Source organism: Lissotriton vulgaris, chromosome 6 (genome assembly GCF_964263255.1).
Source record: "Lissotriton vulgaris chromosome 6, aLisVul1.2, whole genome shotgun sequence".
Taxonomy (NCBI): domain Eukaryota; kingdom Metazoa; phylum Chordata; class Amphibia; order Caudata; family Salamandridae; genus Lissotriton; species Lissotriton vulgaris.
The window spans coordinates 29,738,924-29,753,346 of record NC_141694.1 but is presented as its reverse complement, the minus strand read 5'-3'; the positions used below and the strand labels follow the sequence as shown (position 1 = coordinate 29,753,346).

General features: G+C 48.4%; 1 protein-coding gene across 1 annotated transcript in view; it reads right to left on the bottom strand.

Moving 5' to 3' along the window:
• The window catches only part of KIF6 (kinesin family member 6), a 1,537,786-nt gene that overhangs the window by 1,480,460 nt on the left and 42,903 nt on the right, over window positions 1-14,423 (bottom strand). Inside the window, exon 2 of the mRNA XM_086925888.1 lies at window positions 4,982-5,091. Coding sequence (XP_086782014.1) covers window positions 4,982-5,091 — 110 coding nt within the window. The remainder of the gene's footprint in view (window positions 1-4,981; window positions 5,092-14,423) is intronic.

The window sequence follows — 14,423 nt, the reverse complement described above, 5'->3', positions numbered from 1 at the left end:
GGCACAATTAACCAATTCCTTGCGCTGCAGTTCTTGACGCAGGGATAAAACATTTCAGTATTCAAGAGTATCCCTGTTGGTAGGTAGAAGTTATAACACTGGGGCAGGAGTGCAAAACATTTCATTAGGCATGGATAAAATCAATGAACCCGCAGGGGGATTTCTCCTTGTGAAACTCAGTCCCTGCCGAGAAGCAATCTGACTGAAGTAATTCCACAGCTAGGGACTACTTCCTCCTCAGTCCAGTCACGAAATGAGCAATTTTGGGGTTTCTTATCCTGTCATTAAGGGCTATTGCCCATGTCAAAAAAGGGGGGGCCTTCTATAAACAATTAGGACCCACGGGGCTCATTGACAGTGTTCCCAGTCTCGCAGGTTCTCAGGGCCAGCAGGTGAGCGCTTGAAGGGGCATCACAGCGCTTTTCAAAGGGGCCTAGCGCCAGGGGTTTCACGGCGCTGGGCTCAGTCAGCAGGTCACGAATGGAAGTGCTTCTCTGGGGGCGACAGCGCTTGAAGGCACAACAGCCGTCTCAGGCAGAGTCAGCGCTCATCGGGGCAAAAGCGCTTCAGGCAGGAATAGCCCCCAGGAGCTTCGTGGCGCTTTAAGAGTATAGTGCTTCAGGGCCCAACAGTCTGCAGGACATAAACGCTTCTCAAGGAGGCACAGCTCTTCAGCAGGTGATCGGAGGGATAGCGCCTGGGACACAGCGCTCTGTCCAGTTCACCAAGCTGAAGTAAATTAGCCAGTTCAAATGATGCAGGACAGCACTTCAGGCAGTCATAGCGCTTCAGGGTTCTAGCGCTTCTGCAGGCAGTTACAGTGCTTGAGCCTTAGGCAATTCAGTCAGGCTAGCAGTTCAGGAGGCTAGCGCTACGCAGAGATAGCGCTTAGCATTCACTTCAGTGGGGCACTTTCCTCAGGACAGGTAGTGTAGGGTGGTAGCGCCAGGGAATAAGAGCGCTTAGCCAGCAGACAGTTCATTTAAGTTGGAATCAGATCAGCAGGTTCCACAGGACAGTTCACACAACAGTGGCAATCCAGAAAAAGGGATCCAAGGTGGCGTCAGGGAGCGCAGGGAGTGTTACAGCGCCAATACCTGGTTGATTTCTCAAAAGTCCTGTGGTGAATTGGTTTCTTCTTGGCGCTTTATATTTCTTGCGCCCTTGTGAATTGCAGTCTCTGGGTTCCTTGAAGGGGGGGGGATGTTGAAGTTGATGGTTGATATCAAGTCTCCTCAGCCAGTTCCCTTTAAGCAGACCTGGGGTTCCCCTTCTGCCGGGCCAGGTCAGAGGGGCAAATTCAGGATACCTCAACACTTGGTAGGCAGCACCCAGGCCCTGTCACTCCCAGTGTCATAGGTCCCTGTCTAGGCCCCACTGCCTAAAGCTCCTGCGTAGGTTCTCCCCCAGGTCTGTGCTCCCTCAGTCTGACAGGAAAGTTTCCCTCCCTTTCCTTATTTAGTCCCAGTTGACAGTTGGCAGTGGCAGTTGGTGCCACCTCACCTGTTCCAGAAGGTTCCAGGAGGTTCTAGTAGGTTCCACCATTATGGCTATGGACAGGCTGGCAGGCTAGTATGGATACATTGTTTGAGGGTTCTAGCTAGCTCCTGACCACTAGAATGCGCCCACTAAGACCACGCTGCAGTAGCAGGGGTCAGTGGCGGCCATGTTAGGGGAAGTAAGCACCTGCATCTTAACATTAGTTTGACATACACAGTATGTCTATGACTATACCCTTTTGTTACAATAGGGGGCACCCTAAATTAAAGGAATAAAAAAAACGAAAAATTCTGGGGAGAGGGCCAAGTCCTACACAGAACACAGATGATTTGGCAAAAAAGTAGCAGGTCCCACGCCCAGCTCTGCATGCCGCTGCATCGCTCTTCATACCCCTTTTTTCTGAGTGCTTTCTCCTGCTTTTGCCTCATTATTTACAGCTTTCTCCTTCCTTTCCCCTCGTGTTTCTGATGGTTTTCTCCTGCTTTTGCCTCATTTTTTTTTACTGCTTTCTCCATCCTCTCCTCTCGTTTTTCTGAGGGCTTTCTCCTGCTTTTGCCTCATTTTTTACTGCTTTCTCCTTCCTTTCCCCTTGTGTTTCTGAGGGCTTTCTCCTGCTTTTGCCTCATTTTTTTTACTGCTTTCTCCTTTCTCTCCCCTCGTTTTCTGAGTGCTTTCTCCTGCTTTTGCCTCATTATTTACAGCTTTCTCCTGTCTCTCCCCTCGTTTTTCTGAGTGCTTTCCCCTGCTTTTGCCTCATTATTTACAGCTTTCTCCTGCCTCTCCCCTCGTTTTTCTGAGTGCTTTCTCCTGGTTTCGCCTGGTGTTTTACAGCTTTCTCCTTCCTTTCCCCTTGTTTTTCTGAGAACTTTCTCCTGGTTTCGCCTGGTGTTTTACAGCTTTCTCCTTCCTTTCCCCTCGTTTTTCTGATTGCTTTCTCTTGGTTTCGCCTGGTGCTTTACAGCTTTCTCCTTCATTTCCCCTCGTTTTCTGAGTGCTTTCTCCTGCTTTCACCTCGTTGTTTTGAGTGCTTTCTCCTGGTTTCGCCTCATTTTTTTTTACAACTTTCTCCTTCCTTTCCCCTCATTTTTCAGAATGCTTTCTCCTGCTTTTGCCTCATTATTTACAGCTTTCTCCTGCCTCTCCCCTCGTTTTTCTGAGTGCTTTCTCCTGCTTTTGCCTCATTATTTACAGCTTTCTCCTGCCTCTCCCCTCGTTTTTCTGAGTGCTTTCTCCTGGTTTCGCCTTGTGTTTTACAGCTTTCGCCTTTCTTTCTCCTCGTTTTCCTGAGTGCTTTCTCCTGCTGTTGCCGGGGTATTCACTGCTTGCTCCGTGAAGCAGCTATTAACTCTAGCGCCTTGGGACCGTCATGGCTGATGATTTGATGCTTTATAAATCCTGATTGACTGATAAATCTACCAATCAATGGTCTTAGAGTCAGGGGATGAAGGACAGTGTAGTTTTTGTTGCTGGTATTCATAGGTACGTTAGCCATAGCAAAGGTAAAGCAGTCCCGCCCACAGGATGTCTAGATGGTTTCCAGAGTGTTGCTAAAGCACTTATCCTGTCTTAACCTAAGGGGTCACTCTCAAACACGGGTTTATTTTGGAAAAACAGCATATTGCCTTATGCTGTAAGGGGCAATCCCTTCCATCTCACAAGAGATATGTCGTGCTCTGGCATGGCCCAGTGCATGGGAGCAGAGAGGTTTTTTTTTTTAAAGGGCCATGAAGAAGTGGCTGTGGACTAAATGCGAAGAATATATGGTACCTCTTGCCTATAGGCACAGACATGGGAAGAATTCTTGATGTACAAACACAGCTGGTGGAACTAGCTGTGGTCAAGAGAGTTGGTTGTGTATATTGTATTGAAGTACTGACACCTGCTACGTCACCACCAGAGAGGACAAAAAAAGCTCTTTAAACTGTTAAAATGCTTGCTTGATACTTTTTTCTTTCGTCAAGTTATAAAAAAATTAAAATATCTCCCAAAAATATGTTAACTGGCTGTCTCTACTCTATTTGCTCTCCTGAATCCTCTGGTGAGGAACTGCAGACTCAGAGGTCAGCCAGTGCACCATAAATACAATACACCTGAACCTTGCACCCCGAGTAGAAAGGAGGGGTGCAGTCCTGGCAGACTGGGCAGAGTTACCAGGGAGGGCCAGTAGGCAGCCATCCTAAACCTCCTTAGCAGGAGGCAGGCCTAGCTTCTGGAGATGGTGAACTCAAGAGAGGGACACAGGGTACCTATGCCTGAGACCTTCCATCCTAGAGTGAGAGAGGTGAGGAGAGGTTCTAGCCTTGCCTTGGTTCCAGAAAGAACACGTGTTGGACATTCTGCACAGATCACAACCATGTTCCTTCTCAGGACATGTCCTTTGACCTTCACTATCAAACCACAGCTGTTGGGTGGCATTTTATCCTTCGGCGAGGCCACTTTCTCTACCAAGAGCTGTTGTATATTGTATGGCCGCTTAGCACAGTACAAAGTAGGTCTGGCTGTTACCCATTGCATAGCACTCCATGAACCTCACACTCATCTTCTGAAGGGTAAGCACAGATTACTAGAACATGGTGGGTGTCTGCAGAGAGGATGTTCTGGGTTCAGAGGCAAACAGCGATGGACACACTGGCCCTCTGCAGGCATTAGAGACAATATTGGCTAAGTCGTTGGAGGACTGATCGGTAGGTTTAAGAAATCTATATCAGAAACCTAGCTTGGACACATGGGAGCAAAAGGCATTTCAGCCCGCAGCCGGTGCTAACACGATGGAAGGGGGTGTAGAGTGTATCCATACAACTATCAGCTCAAGTCCATGTACGTTTTAGTGTTCACGACAGCCCGATGAAACGAGGCATCTGAGATCAAATCAGGGAGGAGTCTGTTCTAATCCAGAAAGGGCACTCGCAGAACGCATCTGCCTGAACTAGGCATTTACCAACACATGTACTCGATATGCCTCGATTTGCATCGCGCCCTCTGGTATTCGTAGGAGCACATGAGCACAGATATAGTGTCTGGACTCCTGGATCTGAAGAGTCCAAAAGGCATCAAGTCTACTTGTTTAAAGAAACGATGGACAACAAAAATGGAAAATTTATAGAAAAGGATAACATGCTTTCTTCTGGATTAGGCAACGCCGAGGTGGATCAACGCAGCTTGAGAAGAGCAAGATGCAAGCCGCATCTGCAGGATAACCACAACCATACATATACTCTCCTTTAGATTAATTGAAGGTAAATATAGCTCATGTGGAGATCATGAAAACCTAGCATGGATGCAGCACACGCTGTCCTACCGCCAATGAGGGTTCCAACACTAGAAGTCATCAGATGCAGACACTCAAAGCATTCATCTGCACTCTTCATACATGAGCTGCTGAGGGTTGCCGCAAGGGACCAGGTGAACATCATCAGTCTCATGAGCAATCCAGTGGCTTAAACCTACTGTACCAAAGAGAGGGATAGAATATGCGACTCACTTAAACTTGTAGCTCTCCCGCTTGTTATTTACAAATCCATCCGCTAGGTCACGCGGGACAAGTATCTCCAAGGTTGAGGTTGAGTTTTCTTCATCATCAACTGAATAGATCTGCAACAGAAGAGACATTGGAGAGGGTGGTTACTTTTTGTGTAATCCTTAGGAAGCGGGCGACCAATTCTCCATAACATATACATTACTTACTTCATTCACACCTCAGAAATAACCACTTGCACACTAGTCTGCGAGATGAAAGAAGACGACCTAGTGTCCAGTTATAAGATCCTCATCTTGTTCTCCCTGTGAGGAGATAAAAAGGGTGAGCGTCCCCATCACAAAAGCATAGGAGGGCACCACTCCCACCTCGAAACTCCCATCAGAGAACTGCACCTAACCGCTGGTGGGGCATGGAAGGGCACTACCGCTAACGGCATTAAAAGGCTAAAGAAAAAACTTTCCAGTAAGCACTCGGAGATGGGATAAGATTACGGTTACTTGGATCTGGTAAGTCCGGTCATAGAAGAGACACGTTGGTATGCTGATAACTGAACAGCTGCATTTCAGTCTAATACAGACATATTTTATGCAACATATTAATACTATATATATATATATATATATATATATATATATATATATATATATATATATATATATATATATATATATTCACTTAAAAAACCATAGGTTTCATGCCTTATATAGTTAGGAATTAGCATTTAAAAAACCATTGAAATTGCTCCCATATAGTTAGTTGTACTAACTATATTTCGCGCACCCGCAATCCACTGCTGATGATGTCACATATTACATCATTCATGACATGGTCAGTGACATCACTGATGACATCACTGATGACATCTCAAATGACATCACTGATGACATCTCATTTGACATCACTGATCACATCACTGGGGATTTGTATTTTTTAAGTGACTATTATGCAAGCAATCCACTGTCTCAAGGGCCACAAGGGCATTTAAGTGAAAAGCAATACAGGTGTCCTGACTCTGCTTGAGCCATTCACTGTGTCAGCCCAAGAAGAAGTGCGCGCAGAGCACGAAACTCGTCGGCGAATTGACTGAATATTTTGAATGCTTGCTTGCACGTGGCAGATGCAGCTCTCCCAATAAACCGTTAAGAACTTACCTTGTGTCTTGAGGCTTTCACCAAGTGGACAACTCTTCCGATTTGCATTTATGCGGCTAGTCCATTCGCGGCGGAAGCCCTTCTGTTTCTACGGTCTATGTGCTGGCGTCAACCGACGTCGGCATTTGGGGCACAAGGAGCGGGAACGAGAGTCAGATGGTGCCACTGCCCCGATGTAAGCTCTCATCGACCCACTGGGGATTTGTATTTTTTAAGTGACTATTATGCAAGCAATCCACTGGGATAACATTTTCAGGCACTACAGCAACCAGCAGGCAGTATGACTGTCTCCGCCCACAAGGGTGTTAAAGTGAAAAGCAATACAGGTGTCCTGACTCTGCTTGCGCCATTCACTGTGTCAGCCCAAGAAGAAGTGCGCGCAACGCACGAAACGCGTCGGCGAATTGACTGAATATTTTGAATGCTTGCTTGCACGTGGCAGATGCAGCTCTCCCAATAAACCGTTAAGAACTTACCTTGTGTCTTGAGGCTTTCACCAAGTGGACAACTCTTCTGATTTGCATTTATGTGGCTAGTCCAGTCGCGGCGGAAGCCCTGCTGTTTCTACAGTCTATGTGCTGGCGTCAACCGACGTCGGCATTTGGGGGCACAAGGAGCGGGAACGAGAGTCAGATGGTGCCACAGCTCCGATGTAAGCTCTCATCGACCCACTGGGGATTTGTATATATTTTTTTTTAAAACCTTTATTTATATTTATGCACAGTACACAGTTGTCAGCCTACAACCCAACGAGCCGGCCGCTATGACATTTAAACAGTATGACGTCTCACAATGAGGCTCCCCAGTATCTTGTTGGGGGGTTGAGCGACCCGCAATATATTCATGTACATAACGAAGAATCAAAAGACAAGTATTGTAGGTTTAGTTTTGAAATTTTGATGAACTGAACTAACAACATAAAACACAGACACATGGCAATAATCAATTGCAGGGAATCAAAGGGAGAGGGTGGTGGAGTCCGACTAGCATATTTAATGGAGCATATGTCTCGAGATAAGGGGCGGCGAGGAGATCGATAAATACATACTATTACAAACATAAGTCCGGAACGCCAACTAAGGAGACGGCGAGATTTCACTGGTGTAGTCCTGTGGGGGAGTGCAGACATTTCCACGGTAAGTGTTCCATTGGGACCAAATTCTACCCCATTTCTTAGGTCGGCCCCGGGCCATATAGACCGTCTTTTCTCTGAACATACACCAGTCCATGTTCTCCTTCCAAGCCGCTATCGTGGGTGGTCTGTGGGAACCCCAGAGTTGTGCAATATCCCTCTTGGCAATCATGTTACCAAGAGTCGCCCAAAAAGTCTGAGCCATGTTGTAGTCCGTAGGTTCCCAGACATTAATAAGGCATCGTCTGGCCTCAGGCAATAGAAAGACCCCGGTGACTCTTTCCATAATCGCAGGCACTCTAGACCAGAAGGCAGCCACCTCAGGACACTCCCAAATGATATGCAGGTAGGTACCACTCATACCGCAGCCGTGCTTACATAGCCCATCAAGAGAGTAACCCATTCGCACCAGACGCGTGCCAGTTACATATACACGATGGAGGATCTTCAACTGTAGAAAACGGAGGCGGGCGGGTATGGCCACCTCCTTAGGGGAGGAGACGGCCGCTTGCCAATCTTGGTCATCTAGTTCCAGGCCATCCGCGATCCACGAGGCCCTGAGGCGCTCAAGCAAAATAGCCCTGTTATTGATGAGTTTTTTGTAAATCAGTGATATGGTACTGTCCGGCACATGGCCGTCAAGGATACGGTCCTCCAGCGGCGAGGATTGGGGAATCTCCGTCCCCGGAGGGAAAACAGAGGTCAAGGCATGTCGCACTTTAATGTACCTGAAGTGCTCCTTGTCGTCAAGCTCATATTCAATTTTGAGCGCCTCAAAAGTCTTAATACTACCTCTGGACCAGAGATCCTCCACCTTGCTTATACCAATCATGTCCCATTTATCGAATCCTTTCGTTGTCCACAAATTGCCCAGATGGTCAGAATCATACAACGGTGTCACTCGGGTTAACCTATCACTCCACCCCATAGCAGCATTCGCGTCTCGCCACACTCGCACAGCACTTTTTGTGGGGCCAGTCAGGGCGTTAAATGGTTTCTTAGAGTGCAGTGCCTTGTTAAAATTCCCGCCTGGCAGAAGATGTTTATCCATCCCAAAGGCAGGAGTATGACCAGGGGCGTAAGTTACATGATTAACTGCGCATTGCTGCGAGGCCCAGTAGTAGCGTCTGATGTCAGGGAGGGCGATGCCACCATCATACCACGGCAAAGTGAGTTTGGGTAAGGAGATACGAGCACGCCCGTCCCAAATCAGTTGACTCTGAAGGCTCTAAACCTCACGGAAATACCCAGGAGGTATAGGATCAAAAAAGTTCTGAAGTGCATATAAGAACCTGGGGAGCGACATCATCTTAAAGAGAGTCGCACGCCCCAATGGAGAAAGGGGCAGTCGTCGCCACCGTGAGACGTCAAGTTTAAGCCGCTGGAGAGGGGCATGAAGGTTACGCTCGTAACGGACGGTGGAAACCAGCGAGACATGAATCCCCAGGTACCTAAAACCAGTCTCGGCCACCTGAATCGGAAATCTACGGGGCAAAGGGGGTAGATCCCCAGCCAGAACGTAGACGCAGGACTGGGTCCAGTTGATAACAAGACCCGAGTTCTTCCCGAAGGAGGTAAGAACATCGAATAGCTTATTAAGAGACTTCCGGGGGGAGGTGAGATAAAGAAGAATGTCATCTGCATATAGCGAGACACGATCTTCAAAGTCGGAGGTCCACTGGATACCCTTGATCGAGGGTTCCCAGCGAAGCCACTCGGCCAACGGCTCCAGAGCGAGGGCAAAAAGCAACGGAGACAGCGGACAACCCTGACGGGTGCCACGTCCAAGTGCGACAGAACCGGACACCCTGCCATTCACCACCACCTGGGCTAGTGGTCATTCATGAAGGAGCTTCACCCAGGCGATAAATTTCGAGCCGAAACCAAACTTGGCGAGAGCTGCCCAGAGATAAGGCTATTCAATCGTATCAAAAGCCATAGTGGCATCAAGGCAAGCCAAAATGGCTGACTCAGTCAGAGTTCCAGCTCTCGCGAGAACTCCGTGGAGTCTCCTAAGGATAAGGGCGGTATTTCGGTGTGGGATGAAACCGGATGGATCCGGATGGATCAAGTCGCCGACCACCTTAACCAGTCGATTAGCCAGTAATTTAGCAAGTACCTTGGGCTCAGCATTAAGCAGTGAAATAGGCCTGTAGGAAGCGCAACAATCACGCGGCTTACCTTCCTTGTGAATGACAACGATGGTGGCCAGGCGCTGATCAATAGGAAGGAGACCAGTATCGAAAGCCTCAAGAAACATATTTCTCAGATAGGGCGCCATTTTGTCGGGCCGTAATTTGTATAGCTCAGTAGGCAAGCCATTGGGCCCCATGGCCTTACCAGATCGAAGGGCACGAATGGTACCAGCGACCTCATCCACTGTTATAGGCGCATCCATCATGGCCTTATCCTCATCAGAGAGGCAGGGTAACGCGATATCACGCAACAGCAAACGGGAGTCACACTCATCTCTATCGCTCACCGAGGCATAGACCGTCTGGAAATGGTCCACAAAGCAATCAACAATCCCTATCGGGTCAGATACACGGTCCCCATTCGACTTTTCAATCACCAGCACAACTCGATTCGCTCTCTCAGACTTGTCCAACCACGCAATGAGCTTACCCGCCTTATCACCCACATCGTAGAGTCTACCCTGCTGCTCTCTATTCCTGACTTTAGCAGCGTCAGTCACCAGGGCTCTATAGTCGGCCTGCTTCAGAGCTAGGGAGTGTAAAGTTGCAGGGGTATCATTCCCACCCAGTTCACTCTCAAGTACTGTTATCTCATCCTCAAGACGCAATAATTCTTCATGTTTAGCCTTCTTAGCGGCAGCAATCAATGACAGTGAACAAGCCCGAATAACAGTTTTGAAAGCCTCCCATAGTGAAACAGAAGAGGAGACAGACCCCACATTTTCATTAAAGTAGCAATCAATGGCCTTGACCAGCTCAGAGCGCGTCTTGGGGTTTCGCAAATACCAAGGGTTAATAGGAGCAACTCTCCCCTCGCTACCTACCCCAACCGCAACCCTTAGCCACAGGGGAGAATGATCAGAGATGCCCCTGGGGAGGTGACGGACCTCTCGCACGGAGGAAGAGTGGGCCGACGGCAGTAAAAAATTATCAATTCTAGAGAGACTACCGTGGGCCCCAGAATGGAACGTATATTGTAGTTGCGAGGGGTGTAGCATCCTCCAAGCATCCACTAATCCAAAGGTTTCCAGCAGTTCAGAAAGCCACTTCTGGAAATTCGGTAAGCCTCTGGGCGGGTAGCGATCAGAGTTACCAGAGACCACAGAATTAAAATCCCCCCAAGAATAAGGAGACCATCAGGAAGCCCCAACAAAAGCCGACCAAGGTCAGCATAAGTAGTGGCCTGGAGAGCCGGGGTGACATATATATTAACTATAGAGAGCATCTTACCCTCCCATCTCCCCGAAATAGCAGCATATCGACCCCTATCATCAAGCATTATTTTGTCTATTTCAAGTGGTAGAGAGGATCTAATCAGAATGCCCACCCCTCTGGAACCGGAGGTGAATCCAGCATGAGCAACCAGCCTATACCCACGTCTAACCAAAGCCCGGCAAGCATTCACTATCAGATGGGTCTCCTGTAACAAAGCAATATCAGGGGACTGGCGTCGAAGGAACTGAGAAACAACTCCACATTTTATCTTGTCCCCCATACCATTAACGTTCCAGGACAGCAACTTCAACTCACCACCCCCCATCCCGGAAAAGGACCGTAGCCCTCCCCCCCCCGGAACCCAACTACAGAAGGATAAGAGCAAAGCATACAGTGCCATGTAAAAAAGACAAATACAATAACATTAACAATCCCTCCCCCCACCCCACAACAACCCCCCGTTACAACACCCCCCACCCTGCACCCCTGCGTACGACTCAAGAGCCACCCCAATTTGCAGTGTGCCTGTCGCCCTCTCATAACTACACTACACAAAGAACCCGGGAGGAGGAAAAGAGTCAACCCACACCCGAACCACCCTCGGGCTCAACCCTAACAATAATGAAGCAAATGGCATAACTCAGCTGATAAGTAGTAACAAGAAACCAGACGTCGAGAACCACAATGTCACTCCTGGTCCGATGCACCCCCCTCTGCTCCACCGGGGAGTCCGTTTTGATCGTCTCTTTTAGGCAATGAGCCGAGCCAGTCACTGGCGCAGTCTGGTCGATCAAAGAAAAAGGTTTGTTCCTCATATTCGATGCGTAATCGAGCTGGAAACAACATTGCATACTTGAGGCCCAAGTCCCACAATCGCCTCTTCACTCCCTGGAACCCCATCCTTTGTCGCTGGACCTGAGGAGTAAAATCTGGGTAGATGTTGACAGTACTATTGTCGAACTTCAATGGGCCAGGACCTCGAGAGGCTTTGAGGATAGCATCTCTATCCCGAAAATGGAAAAGCCTTGCAATGATAGGCCTCGGGGGCCCCTGGTTTAATCTTCCCACCCGGGAAGCGATATGCACGTTCAACAGCGAAGAATTTGCTGAGTCCAGCGGGAGCAAGATGGTTGAGGATCAAATCCTCCACAAGAAGGTTGACGGTGGTGCCCTCGGGATTTTCCGGCACTCCCACCAAGCGTATGTTGTTTCGCCGGGCCCTATTTTCATATTCGTCCAGTCATCGGGCCATCAGGTCGTGCGACGATCGTAGGTTGCCAATTTCCGACTGTGCGTCCGCCATATCAGTGATGAGACTGGAGGTCTTTAAATCCAAAGCCTTGACCCTCTCATTAGTCTTGGCCAGATCAGCTCTGATAAGTGCGACATCGACAGCCACAGTATCGATCTTGGAGGCAAGAGCCTCATACTGTTGTCCCATATCAGCTTTCATCCCAGTAATGGCACTCATCAGGTCCTGGAGAGAAACCTCCGATGGCGCAGTAGAGTAGGGCCCGGGGTCCGCAAGAGTACGGCCGGTACTGCCGGGGGAACCCTTCGGTTGTGTATAGCGATCCATCACATTAGTCTGAGTAGGTCCCCCACGGATCGGCGTCTTGCGCCTCTCGAACTCAGGTTTGGAAGCCATATTGGAAGCTGTGCCCCGAAGGGGCCCTCTGGACCTGGTGAAAATGGCCGGTGCTAGTGGGATACCGAATCAGAATTTTAGGCCAAAACGGTAGAATGCAAATCGAGGGACAAGTCGAGGGTAGAGAGATATGGCAGGCCAACACAGCGGGTCCAAGCTGCACCAACTTGGGAGCCGATCCGCTCGTAGAATAGTCACTCAAGGGGTCGAGGAAAAATCGAAACTGAAAGCGACAATGAGGCCAACTGGGAAGATGTCCCTAAGGCCGCTGTTGTTGACTTACTCCTCGGTCCACCAAAGCAGAAGAGTCCCCGGTCTCGATCGGGGTGGGCCAGAAAGATGAAGTTGACGTAAAATTGGCTCCCGACATCCAAATTCAATTTTTGAAAGGATAGTGGAGTCAGCAAGAGTAGATCTTCAAAAGCCCATAATAATAACCAGGATATTTCGAGGATAGTCGCGAGAGGGCGGCGCGGGTCCCGGGAGCCCTCTGCTTACGCAACCATCTTGAAGCTCCTCCCCTCATTATTTGTATTTTTTAAGTGACTATTATGCCAGCAATCCACTGGGATAACATTTTCAGGCACTACAGCAACCAGCAGGCAGTATGAATGTCTCCGCCCACAAGGGTGTTAAAGTGAAAAGCAATACAGGTGTCCTGACTCTGCTTGCGCCATTCACTGTGTCAGCCCAAGAAGAAGTGCGCGCAACGCACGAAACGCGTCGGCGAATTGACTGAATATTTTGAATGCTTGCTTGCACGTGGCAGATGCAGCTCTCCCAATAAACCGTTAAGAACTTACCTTGTGTCTTGAGGCTTTCACCAAGTGGACAACTCTTCTGATTTGCATTTATGCGGCTAGTCCAGTCGCGGCGGAAGCCCTGCTGTTTCTACGGTCTATGTGCTGGCGCCAACCGACGTCGGCATTTGGGGGCACAAGGAGCGGGGACGAGAGTCAGATGGTGCTACCACTGCCCCGAGGTAAGCTCTCATCGACCCACTGGGGATTTGTATTTTTTAAGTGACTATTACGCAAGCAATCCACTGGGATAACATTTTCAGGCACTACAGCAACCAGCAGGCAGTATGACTGTCTCCGCCCACAAGGGTGTTAAAGTGAAAAGCAATACAGGTGTCCTGACTCTGCTTGCGCCATTCACTGTGTCAGCCCAAGAAGAAGTGCGTGCAGCACACGAAACGCGTCGGCGAATTGACTGAATATTTTGAATGCTTGCTTGCACGTGGCAGATGCAGCTCTCCCAATAAACCATTAAGAACTTACCTTGTGTCTTGAGGCTTTCACCAAGTGAACAACTCTTCTGATATATATATATATATATATATCTTCACACGCCGGTTCCTGTTTTCCCAGCCACTGCGAGCGCTCAATGTGGGTGCGTTTCCCTACGGCGGAACCTCGCCGTTCAATATAGCACACACTTCCGATTTCACGAAAGTAATGGGCGCACACTCGCTGCCTTTCCACAATTGTTTTAATCAATTTTTACAGCTTGGAAACAAACAAACCGATCAACGCGTTTCAGTGCTCCTGGCACCTTGCTCACGATCACTTGTTTACATTTTTTTTCACTTTTAAAGTAACCAATGATATTGGATGTTACCTCACATCCTGTATTACTCTAGGCATTATGGTTTTTGTAGTTTTTTGTAAAAAGAGTCTGTTTTGTGAAGTTGGGTCCGCTAGTTAAGTGCTATTACCAAAGTCAGTTTATTAGGTATTCATTGCATCATGAATATTTGTTGTTTTAGATTGTTCATATCCCTCCAGTGGGATTACTTAACTAGCAGCCAGTTTGTCAGAGATCCCTTTGGGGGTCATTGCATGTTTCTATCCCTGTAGTGGGATTCATCCCAGTTTGATTTCTCCAGTCCTTCCGTGCATGTGTCATGTGTCACTCATCTCTCTCTGTCCTTCACCAGCTCATTGTTGATTTCTTAGACGAGGTGGATGTACAACTCCTCCGATTGGTTCAGGCCATGTGGATGTAGGGTTCTGAAGTTTAGGATGTGTCGCGATTCTTTTTTGCGCATAATTTTCTCACGATCTCCTCCACGTATGTTCTTCGGTATTGTCTCTATGTG